We start from the raw sequence: 17,438 nt of genomic DNA on the forward strand, positions 1-17,438 counted from the left end.
CTAACAACCTCCCCACAACAGATGCTAAACTGACAGGCTTGTAGTTACCTGTGTTTCTCCTCTCTCACACACATAAATTCTACCATCAAAAGGCATAATTCCCAAATTAAGAGAGTTTCAAAGTGTGCAGCTAAAACTTCTGTAAGAGTTGGTATGGTTAAAGTCACCATAATTTTACCAGGTCATTGGCTGTTCTCTTATGAGAAAGAAGTAACTGGTGGGTAAGCACACTTCTGGCAAAGTAAGAAGAGGATTCCTTCAAAGTAACTGGGAGAAAGTGAGGACTGCAGATGCTGGAGATTAGAGTCAAGATTAGAGTGGTGCTGGAAAAGCACAGCAGGTCAGGCAGCATCCGAGGAACAGGAAAATCAATGCTTTGGGCAAAAGCCCTTTTTATCATCATCAACCTTCAAGGTAACCCCAACTGGTGCAGAAACTGAACCCATATTGTTGGTAACATATTGCATTGCAAACCACTTGTCCAGCCAACTTAGCCAACCAACCCCTGTTATAAGTGCTGGTGCTCATGGAGAGATCTCAGGTATCCCCCTGCAGGAGAGACTGGAACTAAGCAACACCGTTTAAAGTTAAAGGTTTTCCGATCAAAAAGAGTGATTCAGCATTTTTTTTCAAGGTTATTAATCTTGGAGATTTCTTCCCCAGTGCGCAATGTGAGGGTGGGAATGGGATTTTCAAGATTGCGTTGGCATGCCTAAGGTGTAGACAAAGGTGGAAGCACCTAATTTGTGTGTTTGTAAGATTAAAATATGAATTGGGGTCGGGAAGGGAGTGTCTTTCTTCTCTTTTTTTGCTGACAGTATTCTTGTGAGCTTTTCATTCACCTTGCTTTTCCTCACATCGCTGATTTTAAGTTGTCCGATTTTCAGAGACTTTTGATCAGCCATTCTGAAATTCTCAGTTTGCCTCGTTGCTATTGTGAAGGAAGCTGCAGGCGATATCAGAAATATAACAGTTTAGTTTAATAAAATTCTAGGGTCCGAAGAAGGGTTACACCTGAAACATCAATTTCTCCATCTCCTGATGCTGCCTGGCTTGCTGTGTTCCTCCAGCCTCCTGTCTGTTTACTTTGGATTCCAGCATCTGCAGTTTTTATGTCACTAATTGAGCAAGAACTAGCATAAACAAGGATAAACGTTTCCCCTTGATGGAGCGATCAATACCCACAGAGCATAGATTTAAAGTAAGGGGCAGGAGGTTCAGAGGGGATGTGAGGACATGTTTTCTCACCCAGTGGATGCTGAGAATCTGGAATTCACTCCCTGTAAGGACCTTAGATGGTCAGGCTGGAAGAATACAGCAAGCCAGGCAGCATCAGAAGATGGAGAAATCGACATTTCAGGTGTAATCCTTCTTCAGGACTGGGGGTGGATGTTGGGGGAGCTGCAGATAAAAGGGGTGGCGGGGCAGGGTGGTGAAGTGGGGAGTAGGTGAAGGCAGGTAGAGGGTATGGACCTGGTTGTTCAGTGAGGGGAATGAATCCGGTTGGTGACAGCAGAGAGTAGTGGAAGGGAAGGGGAAGTGCTGGGAAGGGAGTCGGGAAGTGGGGAGGGAGGTTATTTGAAATTGGAGAACTCAATGTTGAGCCATCTTGGCTGTAAGCTGCCCAGGAGGAAGGTGAGGTATTCTTCCTCCAATGTGGTTCATTGTGGCAATGGAGGAGGCCAAAGGATCGTCATGTTGGAAATGGAGTGAGAAAGGAAATGAAATGGGCGGTGACTGGGAGGTCCAGTGTCTCATGCGGACACACTGGGATCCTCACTGAACCGTTTCCTAAATTTATATTTAATCTTCCTGATGTAAAGAAACCACATCGGGAGAACCTGGTGCAGTAAACTAGGTTGGAAGAGAGGCAGGTGAACCTCAGTCTCACCTGGAAGGACTGTTTGGGACTCTGGATGGAGGTGAGGGGCATGGTGTACCAGCGGGTTTTCCATCTTTTCCAGTTGCAGGGGAAGGTAAGGATCTTAGAGGCAGAAACCCTCATAACATTCAAATGGTATTAAAAGAGATGTACACTTGCAATACCAAGGCAAACAAGGTTATGGGCCAAGTACTGGAAAATAAGGTGGGAGCAATTAGGGGGTTTAATTTGACCAGTGCAGACTTGATAGGCTGAAAGGCCTTTATCTGTGTTGGAGATCACATGACTACAAATAAGATGGAGGCAGGGTAAGACAAACATTGGACAAATGATAGCGTGGAGTGATTAAAGATTTAAGGAATGATGCTGATTGGGGTCTAGTGAAGAGACAAAACATGGGTGCAGAGAAAATGTCATTGACTATAGCAGAGTGATTGTCAGCTCACACAGAAAAGCAAAATACTTTGAATGCTCTTCCAGAACAAGGAGTTGATCTGACTGAGTGTTGCAGACTGGCACATTCCAAGGTCCAGGACTAGGTGCTGAGGGATTCATTGAAACTTGGGGCAGCTGCTGCCAAGATGCAGTGGGGAAAGACCACCATCTGAGGTCTTTCTGCTGAAGGTAAATGCTATCGGACTCCGAGTGGTGTAAATATGTGTATTGTCGGAGAGAGGTCTTTGTTTGGGATAGAGTCAAAGTTCAAAGTTTTGTTTGTTTGCTTGATTTACCCAACTGTGCAGAACCAAACTGCTTTTGTGTTAATGTATATATACAAAGTCATTATTCATAAAAAAAGTATTTTTTGAAATAAGCTAAAAGCTGAAATTTTGAGTTAACCTTAATGCTATTTGTTTGTCCACGGACAGTGCTGTTTCCAGTCTTTTCTGTTGTTATTCCCAGTTACCAAGAAATGCTGCTCTGATATGTGTTGAGGATGGAGCCGAGCTGAAAGGAGAGATGAAGGGTTGTTACTTTGGAATCCAAAGCCAACTGGCGTGAAACAAGAGAAAGGTTAAGAAAAAGCGTCCCAGCCCCAGAAGACCAGAGGACGGAGGGGTCTGTCAATACAGAAAGAGGGAGAGAGACAACTGGTGGTGGTTTAATCTGAGGGTCACCACACCTCAGGCGAGGGGAGTTGAGAAGGAGGCTTCTTCATTCACATCAGGGCATTGATCCAAATGAAATTCTTGGAAAACTTTTTTATTTGCGAAGGAATTTTCCAGTAAAACAAATTAAAACATTGCTGAGGGAGGGTTGAGAATAGTATGAAGGAGATCTCTTGCGATGGATTGCAACAGGACTGTTGCATTGGTGCTTTTGCAGATGAAATTGCAGGTAAAGTTGGTGTTCAAAGCACTGTATTTATTATTTGCAGTTTTGCAGAGTTTGGAAGTTGCTCTGATCACCTGAAGAGGAGGTGGACACACCCCCTACCAGCTCTGCCCCCGCGGCATGGTGGGATTTGTAGTCCAGCCCGTCTCCACCTCAGCCTGGCCCAACATGGCCGCCGCCGGCGGTTGGGACTACAATTCCCAGGAGGCTCAGAGGGCGGCCGGCTGGCGGGCGGGCAGGCAGGATTCATCTGTGAGAGCCTGAGCCTGAGGCTGACGGTGCCGCGGTGTGAGGGACAAGCGGCGGATATCACCGTCTCCAGGCCCTGGCCCAGCCCGAGGCCGGACAGGGGGAGCTGCCTGATGTGGTTACGGCCGAGCGGAGGGTGGTGTTGTTGAGCCGAGCCGGTGGCGAGGACAATATGCGGCGGAGCCAGCGCGGCCTTTGCTCCTCGGAGCGGCCCGAGGTGGCGGCATGAAGCGCCGCAGAGCTCTGACTCCCGGCAGAGGGTAAGCACGGCAGCGAGTGGCCGAGCGGCCGGCTAACGGCCTCCAGACCGTGGGATCCGGGCCGTCAATTCCGCCGCCGCGGGGATTGGGCAGAGGCTGCGGCTGGGCCCAGGGACGGAGCGTCGGCCTGAGGTGGGGCTGGCACCTGTCATTCACTCCCCCCCCCCCCCCAACACACCCCCCTCCCCCACACCCCCCCCCACCCCAACACCCCCCCCCACACACCCCCCACACCCCAACACCCCAACAACCCCCACACCCCAACAACCCCCCCCCACACAGCCCCCCACACACACCCCCACGCCCCAACAACCCACACCCCCCCCACCCCAACAACCCCCTCCCCCACCCCAACAACCCCCACCCCAACAACCCCCCCCCCCACACCCCAACAACCCACACCCCCCCACCCCAACAACCCCCACCCCAACAACCCCTCCCACACCCTCCCCCACCCCAACAACCCCCACCCCAACAACCCACACCCCAACAACCCCCACCCCAACAACCCCTCAACATCACCCCACCCATCCCCAACACCACCCCCCACCCCCAACACCACCCCACAACCACCCCACACACACACACACACACACACCTTATTTAAAAGTGATGACAATCAGAAAGGAACATGGAGCAAAAGGGTGAATTTATTTCCTTTGTAAATGGCTGAGTAAAATGTTAATGGGCTTGAAAAAATATATTTCATAATTTTTCTTGTCCTTGGATTAATTACAATTTATTTGAAAATCTTGTAAAGCTTTTTCACTTTTAAATCGATCCTGAGATCTAACTGTTGTGTCAAATTGTTGACTTAGAAAGCTGCTTGATGCAGTGTACATGAATGTTGTTGCTGACATTGTTCATATTTTGGCCTGTGAGGAAGTTTACCAGAACTTGATGTCATCGTAAGCTGAAAGTTGTGGATGTCTGTATTTGACGTGAATATTGTGTCCAACCTGGTTTGAATTTACCAGATCATTATTTCTTGTAATCTAGCAATTCTAGTCAAGGCCACAGGACCAAGTTAATATTTTGCCATTACCACAACTGGGTTATTTCATTAGTTGTTGCATGGTCTGATTTTAAAATTTCATTGTTTCACAATTCATGAGAGAGAGCCAATTTTGATATTCGCACTGGATTAAGATGCTCCTGGGGCATTTCTTAAGTGGGTGTAATAGTCAATTGAAATTTGAGGAATAAACATTGAAAAATATTTCTCTTTCAAATATTCCTCTGCGCAATTTAAAGCTGAAGTCATGTAATTGAAACAATTATCATTTTTTCACTGCTATTGTGTTTTGTATCCAAGTCTAGATTCAGGACAAGTCTGATTTAGACTGTGAAGAGCTACAGATTTTGGAAATCAGAAACTAAAACATAAATTGCTGGAAAAGCTTGGCAAGTCTGTCAGCATCTGTGGAAAGAAATCCATTAACTTTATTTCAGAAATACATTTTATTCATAAATAGATCTTTATATACACACTATGACTTAACCAGTTTGGTTCTGTACAGTAGCCTGTGAAGAAACAAAAGAAATATTGGTTTGCTTACGAAAGTCAAACTCCAATGGCATTTTTCCCTTGTCCAAGATAATGTTTATATACCTTTTGAGATAGCAGGACGATCTGATAACTGAACAGACTCCCATTTAACTTAACCAAGATCCCTTAGACAGTGGTTCGCTCACTGTGCCTTGTTGACAGCTGCCCCAAGCTTTAGTATCTCTTTCAGCACGTAGTCCTGGACCTTGAAATGTCACTCGGCAACACATATTTGAGGTTAACGCCTTCCTCTCGAAGACAAACAAATTTTGGACAAGAGGGAGGCCAAGTTCTATGTGAACTGAGCTGACTGATCCTTTATTCCTTTCACAGTCAGGACAGATTACCTGAAGGTGTTTGGTATGTGATTCATTGGGACTGGAGTGTCTGCAAAGCCTCAGGAGGAATACATCACCAAGGTGAGGCAGAGACTGGGCTTTTGGGACTATCACTCCCTTTCATTCTGGCTAAAAACCTGGTCATCAGGTGGTTTCCTGAGCAGACTGTCAAAATCAGTTGGCAGAATGCATAAACACTGGAACTTTCCAACAAGCACCAAGACGTTGCTTGGCTGATAGTGAGAAGGGCATTACCTGTGAAAATCCTTCATGTATGCCCGGACACTATTGCATGCTGCCTTTGGAGTGGCTTTGGCTTTGGGGTGGGTGGGAGGTAAAGATTATCACAAATCTCCTGCTGGAACCGGGGTAGGGGTATAACCCCAAAACAGTGGAGGACAGTTGGACAGACAAAGGAGAGGGTAACGATTAGCCTAGAAGAATGAATTGAAGTGAGTCAGGCAGCATCCGGGGAGCAGGAGAATCGATGTTTTGAGCAGAAGCCCTTCATCAGAATGCCAAGGGGGCTGAGAGATAAATAGGAGGGGGAGGGTTTGGGGCTGTGGGGAAGGTAGCTGAGGATACACTAGGTAGATGAAGTTGCGTGTGAAGGTGATTGGTTGGAGTGGAGGGTGGAGCAGATATGAGGGGGAAAAAAATGGGTTGTGCTGAGTTGCAAAATTAGATCTGGGATAAGGTGGGGGGGTAGGGGGAGGGGGTAGAGAAATGAGGAAACTGATGAAATCCAGGAAGGGGCAGGAAGGGAAATATACCCCTGGTGTTGGGGTTTGTTTGTTGATGGTGGAGGATAATGTGATGCACCTGGAGGTTGGTGGGGTGGAAGGTGAGGACCAGGGGGAGGGGGGTTGAGTGTTTGTTGCAGTTGGAGGGGGGATGTGGTTTGAGGGTGGAGGTGTGGGAAGTGGATGAGATGCTCTGGATGGGATCCCCTATCTGCAATCCATAAAGACTGCATTCCCCTCCTGCCACCACCTTTCCTGGCACCTTCCCAAAACCACTGCAAGAATTGCAAAACCTGCACCCACAATCCCCCCATTTACCTCTGTCCAAGGCCCCAAAGGAGCCTTCTCCATACTTCAGAGATTTACCCTCATCTCCACACACATCGTGTACTGTATCCATTGCTCCCAATGTGGTCTCCTCTACATTGGGGAGACAGGATGCCTACTTGTGGAATACTTCTGAGAACATCTTTGGGACACACACACAAAACAACCCCAATGCCCCATGGCTGAAACTTTAGCTCCCCTCCCATTCTGCAGAGGACATGCACATCCTGGGCCACCTCCACCGGCAAACCCTTACCACTTGACGCCTGGAGGAAGAACCCCTCATCTTCTGCCTAGGGATCCTCCAACTACATGGGATCAATGTGGATTTCACCAGCACCCCCACCTTATTTCATATAAAACCTTCCAATTCGACACCATCCTCATGGCCTGTCCATCTTCCTTCCCACCTATCTACTCAACCCCCTCTCTGACCTATCACAATTACCCCCCACTTTATCTACCTATCACATCCTCAGCTACCTTCAAACACCCCCCCCCCCCCCCCCCCCCCCCCCCTCTCAAATTTATCTCTCCGCCTCCTTGGGCCACCCCTTCACTCCTGATGAAGAACCTATGCTCAAAACGCCAACTCTCTTGCTCCTCACATGCTGCCTTACTGGCTGTACCTTTCCAGCACCACATTGTTTGGCTCTGATCGCCAGCATCTGCAGTCCTCACTTTTTCCCTAGAAGAATGAATAGCTACTGATGGGGACATTTCATGGCTAACAATGGGTGTGTATAATAGACCATGTGATAAGGTGGGAGGCTGGGGTAAGGACATGGGAGAAGGTTCCTGAACCCCCAAAATTGTTGAATTGGCCTTGTTGTAGTGTTAGGTAAGGGGTATGGGTGGGTTGCGCTTCGGCGGGTTGGTGTGGACTTGTTGGGCCGAAGGGCCTGTTTCCACACTGTAAGTAATCTAATCTTAAAAAAAAGATATATATAGATTTCCCAAGCAGAAAATGAAGTGTTGATCTTCCAGCTTGCATTGAGCTTGTCTGAGACAGAAACGTTGGCCTGGGAACAAGGTGGTGCATTGAAGTGACAGGTGAATGGAAACTCGGAGTACTTTTTGTGGATTGAATGTAGGCTCAGTGGCCACCCAGTCCATGCTTCATTTCCCCAATGTAGAGGGGAGCACAGTGTAGGCAGTGAAAGCAGTAGACTAGATTGAGTGAGTCTGGTCCCCCAGCCTATCTTCATTTAAAAAAAAACTTATTCGTTGCTGCTGTCCGTTCTGAGGAAGGGGTCACTGGACCCAAAATATTAATTCTGATTTTTCTCCATCGATGCTGCCAGACCTACTGAGCTTTTCCAGCAATTTCTGTTTTTGATTTATATTGTGCTGTAGTCTCTTAGCTCATCAGTAAGTATGTCCTCTGGTCAGTTATAAAGCAGACTGAGATTCATACTTGACTTTGTCAGACACAAGTCCAATCCTGCAAGATTTGATGGAATCCAGCCAGCAGTGGGGACTGTAGTTAATTATTCCCTCTTCAGTTCAGAAGTACTGAAGCCAATTGCTGTGCAGTCACCAGTAAGTCTAACTCTAAAACAAATTGTCACCATGTCTTAAAAGTCCCAAAAAACTGGGTGGAGAAAAATCGAACAGACCTATGCACTATGGAACCTGACAAAGATTAAAAAGCCACATTCCTGTAAACTCTTATTTATCACAAGCTGCTGATCCTATAGGTGCCTGGTGTTCTGATTCATCTATTATCTGTCAGTGGTGCAACGCAGGTTTCAAGAGTTCATTTAAATAAAGTTGCGTCATTGTATTTGGAACACAGTGGCACAGTCTTTAGGCTTGGGTGTTAATTCTGGAAGGAGAAAGTGAGGTCTGCAGATGCTGAAGATCAGAGCTGAAAATGTGTTGCTGGAAAAGTGCAGCAGGTCAGGCAGCATCCAAGGAACAGGAGATTCGACGTAAGAAGGGCTTATGCCCGAAACGTCGAATCTCCTGTTCCTTGGATGCTGCCTGACCTGCTGTGCTTTTCCAGCAACACATTTTCAGCAGTGTTAATTCTGGAAGCAGTACAGCTGACATCCATATACAGTGGAATCTTAAATGGAATGAATTTGATGACAGATATGTGGAACCCAATTGTGCAATGCCATTGTGCTAAGCATAAGTCAAGCTTGTTTTATACTAGAGCTTTGGGCGGTACAGTGGCACAGTGGTTAGCACTGCTGCCTCACAGCGCCAGGGACCTGGGTTCAATTCCCACCTCAGGCGACTGACTGCGTGGAGTTTGCACATTCTCCCCGTGTCTGCGTGGGTTTCCTCCGGGTGCTCCGGTTTCCTCCCACAGTCCTAAGATGTGCGGGTCAGGTGAATTGGCCATGCTAAATTGCCCGTAGTGTTAGGTAAGGGGTATATGTAGGGGTATGGGTGGGTTGCGCTTCGGCGGGTCGGTGTGGTCTTGTTTGGTCGAAGGGCCTGTTTCCACACTGTAAGTAATCTAATCTTTCTAGTTACATCTATCTACCATTTTAAAAAAAAGTAAGATTAGGAATAATGAAACCTGCTAGAATTTTACAGCAGGTCAGTCAGCATCTGCAAATAGAAAATACATTTTTGTGCTTTCATGAGAAATCTTCATTTTGAGAGCTCTTTGAACAATGCTTGTTCATTTTTTGATATCATCTTCTTAGACAGTTGAGTGTTTTGGATTGCCATCTCTGTTTACCCTGTGCTGTCTTTACACATTTTGTATAAATAAACTGCATCCAGTCCGTAATGTCTGTCATCCATTTTGACCTTTGCTTCTTTGCCTTACATTAACATCATTCTTCCCCTCCAGTCAATATGTCTACTGTTTGCTGTGAAGATGTCACTGAAGTGTTAGCATTTCTTACTGTTATGTACTAATTTCCTCTTCAGCCATTTCCAGTAATTCTTTGTTAGTGTCACTATCTGTATAGGTGTAGTGAATATTTCTTATAGTGCACTCAGCTTACTCGTAGTACTTTTATTTGTTATTAATTGTCTTCAATGCACATAACATTGATAAATAGCAGCTCCTCAGGGTTATTTGCTTCTGGTTCAGTTTCTTACCCATTGCACCATAACTTATCTTTCTACATCTTTTATACTTGCAGTATTTTAGGTTTCTTTATTTCATTATCAGCATAACTAAGCACAGTTATTTATGCTTTCTCTTTCAGCTTTTCTCAAAGGTTTTTGCCCTAATATGCATGTTTCTTTCACATCTCAACTACATTTCTTTCATTTCTGGTTTCTGAACTGAAATACTGCTTAATTTAGAAAATAATTCTGGCACTTTTCTTTGGGTACTACATTTTCACTCGTTTGGTTTCGAATGTGGTTTAGTACACTCTGCTGCTTTTAGAACATTACAGCGCAGTACAGGCCCTTCAGCCCTCAATATTGCACCGCCCTGACATACTAATCTGAAGCCCATCCCACCTACACTATTCCATGTACATCCATCTGCCTGTCCAACGACGACTTAAATGCACTTAAACTTGGCGAATCTATTACTGTTGCAGACAAAGCATTCCATACCCTTACTACTCTGATTAAAGCTGCTTTATTATAGTTAGCAATTTTTAAATAAGTAAAGCCATTTGTTTCAATTAGAACTAAACCTGGAGACATGGAGGAACTCTCTTTGCATGCCTTACAACAACAACTTTTATATGTAGGACCTTAAATGTAGTCAAGTGCTTCATTGCCAAGCAAAATTTGTCAGTCATCAGACGATGTGCTAAGGCAAATGATCAAAGCTCGGTTAAAGAGTGCCTCTGAGGCACATCAAAGAAAGATAGACAAAGTGGAGTAGAGAGAGAATTCCAGACGTGATTAACTTCTCAGTATTTCTGAAGCCCTGGCAATTTCTCTTAAAACATGAAGTATGAGATAGACTTGCTGTAGAGTATGCATTTAGGTGAGTTTTGAGTATACAGTTATGTATTAGGCCGAAGGTTCTGGAGGTTTTTATTTTGCGTTAGGGAGGTGTTTAAAGCTGAAATCACTTCAGTTTATTTTGTGGAAGTCTTGTCTGAAGTTGGATGGGTAAGAGAGAGAGAAGACAGTTAAATAGGTACTGTAAGGAATTTAGTTTGAAAGTTTCATAGCTGAAAAGATGATTTGAAGCCTAAGCACAGTTGTATGCAGAATCAGGGAAGAGGCTGTCAATTTTTGGGACCGGAACTTGAATGTACAGTTAAACCTAGCTCTGATGTAAAATTCTCTCTGGTCTGAGTATTGTAAAAGAATGCTGTTGGGTTTAATGGGGTTGTAGTTTGCTATATGTTTGAAATTTTTAAAGATGTTATATGTAAATCAATTAGTTTATTTTGTCTTCATTGCTTATGTGTGTTTCCCTGAAAGACTATCTCCTTCCGACAAAAAAAACTATCAAGCCGGATTCAGCTTGGGGTCTGACTGATCCGCTAATAATATGAGATAAGAATATAATGTAGAGTTTAGGGCCCTGACAGATAATAGCAAACTTAATGTTGTGAAATGATTAAAATCGGATTTGAAGAGGTTACAATTTGATAAATCCCACAGTCCTGGAGTGTGTGGTTGTAGGAATTTGGAAGGAAAAAGGCTACAGAAAGATTTGAAAATGAAGAGATTTTAAAATTGAGGCATTACTTAACTATGAGCTAATACATAAGTGAGCGTTGATGATGGGTTAATGGGATTTTGAGACAGCAGAGTTTGGATGAGAATTAACATTTTGAGTCCAGTAATCCTCCTTTAGAGTTCTCAAGGAAGTTTACTGGAATAGAAATGTCAGCCCCCTGCCCCCCCCCCCCCCCCCCCCCCCCCCCCCCCCACATGCTGCCACACCTGAGCTTTTACAGCAATTTCTGTTTTTGTTTCAGATCTTCAGCATCTGCTGTTATTTGTTTTATATCTCAACTTAGTCCTTTTTAAAATATGGATCACCAAACTATTAAGTATTTGTTGTAATCTAACCAAAGTTCTGTACAAGTTGAACAGAACATCTCTGCTCGGAGGCAATTAATGCTGGAATCTGTACTGAAAACAAAAATCCTGGGAACTTCAGTGGGTCAGACAGCATCCATGGAGAGAGAGCAAGCTGACCTTTTTGAGTTTAGATGACTCTTCATCAGAGCTGAGTTCCAAGGTTGCTGCCTGATCCACTCTGATTCCTGGCATTTTTTGTTATCCGAGCTTCTCAGCTTTTCAGTTCTGTTCCTTAAGAAATGAACTCCAAAACTTTGTTTGCTTTTTTTTGCCTGATTAATCTGTCACTGATGATAGTGACTTAAGTATCTTGGTAATAATTCTGAAATGACACCTTCTCTACTTATTGCCCTGTTAATTATCGAATATGATGAGGTCTGATGTAAATGTGACCTGAATGTAAGCCGGTCTAGAAGTTCACTTTATGAAGTGATGAATTTAATAATAAGAATGCATTGCATGTGACTGTAGTTTTAACATTAAGGTTTTTGTTGGCATTATTCACCTTGGTAGATATAAAGAGCAGAGGGATTGTTCCTGGTGTCTTTGCCAGTAACTATCTCCTAAACAAATTAGCTGGTTGTTATCACAAATTAGGTGCTACTTTTTCGTGATTCACAACAGCGTCTGCATTCAATTCCCACAGTGGTTAAGATCATCGTGAAGGTTCTGTCTTCTCAACCTTGAACCATATGAATGCCTCTCTTTATACAGTAATGGTTTATCCTGGTTCATGAAAGGAAGGAGTTCTTTTTCTCTCTCAAATTCAAACTTAAAATCCAATGAAATGTCCACTTTGTTTCTTATTCCAATTCACATATTCACAATTCACAATTCATAGTGAATTCACTTGCAACAATTGCAAGTTCTGATATTGATAGGCATTACTAGAAAAACTTGTTGGTTCTGTTTTTCCTAAGCTTGTTTAAAACAGTCCATTATACTTGTTGTAAAAAATGAGGTCTGCAGATGCTGGAGATCACAGCTGCAAATGTGTTGCTGGTCAAAGCACAGCAGGCCAGGCAGCATCTCAGGAATAGAGAATTCGACGTTTCGAGCATAAGCCCTTCATCAGGAATCAGGGTTGGTCTATCATTGAAAGAGCAAAGGAGGGCTGTATCTTCTCATTGTGTTGTCCATTAATTTTTTCATTGTTTGGACCTTCAAAAAAACATAATTGCAACAATTTGAACTAAAACACTTTGTTAGTATTAAATATTTTTATTTAGAAGGAAAAACTTGTGTCTTTTGGCTCTAATGTGGTTTACAGTCTGAGAAACTCTTTTGGAATGTAGGGACACTTGGAACGGAAATGCAGCTGCTAATTTTTCCATACAAACAGCTGTGAGATCCTGATCCAATAGTGTGTTAAACAAACAAAAACCTAATATGCTCAAAACATGCAGCAAGTCATGCAATATTATTGGAGTGAGAAAGAGAGTTCATGGTTCAGGTTGACCAGAACTTTAAAAGATCATTAATTTAAATAGTTCACTGTATCTCTCTCATGTGCTGCCTAACCAGAGTACTCCCAACTAATTTCCTTTTACTGTATTTCCGATTTCTGCCAATCTACAGTATCTTGGTTTTGTTAGTATTTTATTGATGTTGGTTTAGATAATGTTGGTGGGGATAGGGTGCACCCCTTCTTTTCGATTAGTGCCAATGGAATCTTTCAGGTTCATCTGGAGGAGAAGCTGGAGTCTTTGGTTTAACATGGCATCCAATTGACATCTGGCTTCATGATTTATTGATTAACACCAAAGTCAGATGCCTTGTCCATGAAGTGTTATGTGTTTTTTTTCCTTCTGATTTGTATCAATACTTCACCTTCTGCTAAAGATTTCCAGTTGACCCAAGTGTTGAGTGGGTCCTTAATCCAACCTTTTGACACCACTAAGTATGCTACAATTGAACCATTAGCTTTTAGGCTTTTATGTGCCTGATGAAAGGATTAGTATCTGATGGATAAGTCTTAATTTAAGCAGGGGCTTAAAAAATGTAGCCCTGCTTAAAACACAGATGTTTGTGGTGAGAGGGAAGCGATACCGTCTCGCTGAATACTGATATCCATCCAACTCTGAAATGAGGAATCCGATTTGTTTCTGGAACTGTCCTTAGCAATCAGTGCATTCTGGAGAGAAGAGAAAGGTTTTGGAAAAAGAGAGACTGATAATTTTGACCTTGGTATGGTTTTTCAGAAATGAGAAATATTCCAGAGACCAGTTCACACAAATGTTGATCTTCTGCATATCTGTGGTAGTAATTTAACACTACATATGATTATGGTGATTTATTTATTCAAATAGAAATTGCTTGTTATTGTACATAAATTTTAAATATAACAATATTTTTCAAATGATCTCTCCTCCTTTCCTCGAAGTATTGGCTTGGGGGCTGAACAGTTTCACCGATATTGATTGATTTCCAGTGTGAGGGGAAGCAGTGGCCTTCTGGTATTATCACTAGTCTATTAATCCAGAGACCCCAGGAATGATCCAGGAACCAGGTTCAAATACCACCATGGCAGATGGTGAAATTTGGTTTGAATTAAGAATCTGGAATTAAGTGTCTGATGATGACCGTGAAGACATGGGGGGGTGTAGCTCAGTGGTAGAGCATTTGACTGCAGATCAAGAGGTCCCCAGTTCAAATCTGGGTGCCCCCTTTACACGTGAGCAGTGCATCGAGGATCTGCCGTTCACCCCTCTGCACCGGGAACTCTTTGGAAGGGGTGTTTTCTCGGGCGGCACGGTGGCACAGTGGTTAGCACTGCTGCCTCACAGCGCCTGTAGACCCGGGTTCAATTCCCGACTCAGGCGACTGACTGTGTGGAGTTTGCACGTTCTCCCCGTGTCTGCGTGGGTTTCCTCCGGGTGCTCCGGTTTCCTCCCACAGTCCAAAGATGTGCAGGTCAGGTGAATTGGCCAAGCTAAATTGCCCGTAGTGTTAGGTAAGGGGTAAAATGTAAGGGTATGGGTGGGTTGCGCTTCGGCGGGTCGGTGTGGACTTGTTGGGCCGAAGGGCCTGTTTCCACATTGTAAGTCTAAAAAAAAAGACAATGTTGATGTTGGAAAAACCCATCTGGTTCTGAAATGTCCTTGAGAGGTAGAAAATGCTATCCCTTACAGTTCTGACCCACGTGATTCCAGACCTACAGCAATGTGATGGACTCTCAACGGCCGTCTGGAAAGTTACGAAAGGACAATAAATACTGGCCTAGCCAGTGATGCCCACATTCCGTGAATGATTAAAAATAACTGTCAAAGGACAGCTGCTTAATAGCTGAATTCTGTTTCTTCTTCTTCTCCATTTTCTTGTGTACTTCCCAGAAAGGTTCAACCGACAACATTAATTTTAGTTATTTTTACACTTGTTTGAAACTATTTAACTGGCAGAAGTAGCAGTGATAACTGACACAGTGGAAATCCTTGTAGTTTCAAGTTGGCCCAGTGTCACCCCATGCACGTGATACAACTTACTGAAGATGTCACTTACTCTTTCTGGTCGAAACTCTTAAATCTTATGAAAGTTAACAGATAAAGCAATGCAATGCTGGCTGTTTGTCTCATGATACCAACACTCGTTAATTTCGCTGACGTTTTCCTGTACTGTCATTTATGCATTCTGCGTCTGTAAAATCCATAGTCATACAATATGGGAATAGACCCTTTGGCCTAACTTGCCCATGCCGACCAGTTTCCTACACTGAACGAGACCCATATGCCTGCATTTGGCCCATATCCATCTAAATCTTTTCTATACATGTACCTGTCCAATGCCTTTTAAATGTGTAAGTGTATTTGCCTCTACCACTTCCTCTGGTAGTTCTTTGCATATATTCACCACCCTCTATATGGAAAAGTTGTCCCTCAGGTGTAAATCTTTCTGCTCTTCCCTTAAACTATGCCCTCTAACTTTGCCTACGTTATGGCACCTACACACAAGTAGATTTACAGGTGAAGTCCATTAAATTCAACAATTGCCCTCTTACGGCTTGATGCTGGTGTAATACAGGATTACAAGAGATGGAACCAGGATCAAGTCTGCTGTGCCACTCAATGTGATCATGGCTGATTTCAGACTTAACTCCAATTTCCCACCTTATCTCCACAATCCTTTTATTTGTTGAGAAACCAGAAATTTGTTTATCCTAGCCTTGAATATAAGAGAACATCCACAGACCTTTGTAGAGAATTCTAAAGATTCACAACTCTTAAGTGAAATCCTTTCTCCCTATCTCAGTCCTGAACTTGGACCCAGTGTTGCAGATTCCCCTGTTAAAAGAAATATTTTGTCAGTGTCTACTCTTGAGCTGCATAAGAATTTCATTAGCTTCAATTAGATTTCCTCTCATTTATTGAGATTCCTGAAAACATAAGTTTAGACTATTCATAAGACAAGTCTCCTCAATTCAAGGACCAGTCCAATGAACCTCTTGTTGCACTTTATCGCAGGTAGCATGAGAAATAGGCGCTGGGATGGGCATATTGTCCATTAAACCTGCCTCACTTTTCAACAGGATTGTAGCTGATCGAAGATTTCAACTCCATTTTCCTGCATTCTCCCCATATTCCTTGATTTCCCAAGAGACCAAACATCCATCTCCGAAATAGGACATGGGGCGTACGACATGCCCTGGCAAAGGTACTGGCAATTGTTCAGTGTTGGGGAGATGAATATAGCCTTGTGATCATGAGGGTAAAAATAGTGGTTGTCACTCCTGTGATAGCATGTTATTGCTCCCTTGGGTGGCAGTTCTCATTGCTACCTCCAATGTTAGCACATAGAGCTATACAGCATGGAAGCAGACCCTTCAGTTCAACTCATCCATGCCTACCAGAATTTAGATATCCTAAATTAATCTAGTCCCATTTACCCATCCTATTCATATACCCATCCAGATGCCTTTTAAATGCTGCAGTTATACCAGCCTCCTCCACTTCCTCTGGCAGCTCATTCCATTCATGCATCACCTTCTGTGTGAAAAGGTTGCCCCATAGGTCCTTTTTAATTGTTTCCCCTCTCCCCTTAAACCTATGCCCTCTATTTTTGGACCCCACCTCAGGGAAACGATCATATCTATTTATTCTATCCATGCCCCTCATGATTTTATAAACCTCTATAAGGTCACCCCTCAGCCTCTGACTCCAGGCAAAACAGCCCCAGTCTGTTCAGCCTCTCCATATAGCTCAAATCCTTCAACCTTGGCAAAGTCCTTGTAAATCTTTTCTGAACCCTTTTCAAATTTCATAACATCCTTCCTATAGCAGGGAGACCAGAATTGAGTGCATTGTTCCAAAAGTGGCCTAAACAATGCCCTTTACAGCTGCAACATGACCTCCCAACTCCTCAAATCGATGCACTGGCCACTAAAAGTGAGCGTACTAAATGTTGCCTTCACTATTGTATCAACCTGAGAATCTGCTTTCAAGGAACATTGAACCTGCAATCCAAAGTCTCTTCATTCAGCAACATTCCCTAGGACCTTACCATTAAGTGTGTAAGTCCTGCCCCAATTTGCCTTTCCAAAATGAACTTGCAAATCATTTCAGAGAACCTGTCTGGGACACCCACACCAACCAACCCCACTGCCTCGTGGCCTAACACTTGTCAATCCATTGGCCCATATGATCAAGGTCCTGTTGATCAAATGGCTCAAGAAAGATCATCTCCTTGGCTGTTCCCTACGCTAATTTTGGTGCAATCTACAAACTTACTAACTATATACCTCCTATGTTCGCATCCAAATCACTTATATAAATGACAAAATGCAGTGGA

General features: G+C 43.7%; 1 protein-coding gene across 1 annotated transcript in view; it reads left to right on the top strand.

The window, feature by feature from the left end:
* Nucleotides 1–3,457: 3,457 nt before the first annotated feature.
* Nucleotides 3,458–17,438, top strand: part of slf2 (SMC5-SMC6 complex localization factor 2) — a 106,549-nt gene continuing 92,568 nt past the window's right edge. The window contains exon 1 of the mRNA XM_060842254.1: nt 3,458–3,726. Within this exon, the coding sequence (XP_060698237.1) occupies nt 3,692–3,726 (35 nt within the window). The 5' untranslated portion in view covers nt 3,458–3,691. The remainder of the gene's footprint in view (nt 3,727–17,438) is intronic.

The sequence above is a fragment of the Hemiscyllium ocellatum genome, chromosome 22, assembly GCF_020745735.1.
Source record: "Hemiscyllium ocellatum isolate sHemOce1 chromosome 22, sHemOce1.pat.X.cur, whole genome shotgun sequence".
Taxonomy (NCBI): domain Eukaryota; kingdom Metazoa; phylum Chordata; class Chondrichthyes; order Orectolobiformes; family Hemiscylliidae; genus Hemiscyllium; species Hemiscyllium ocellatum.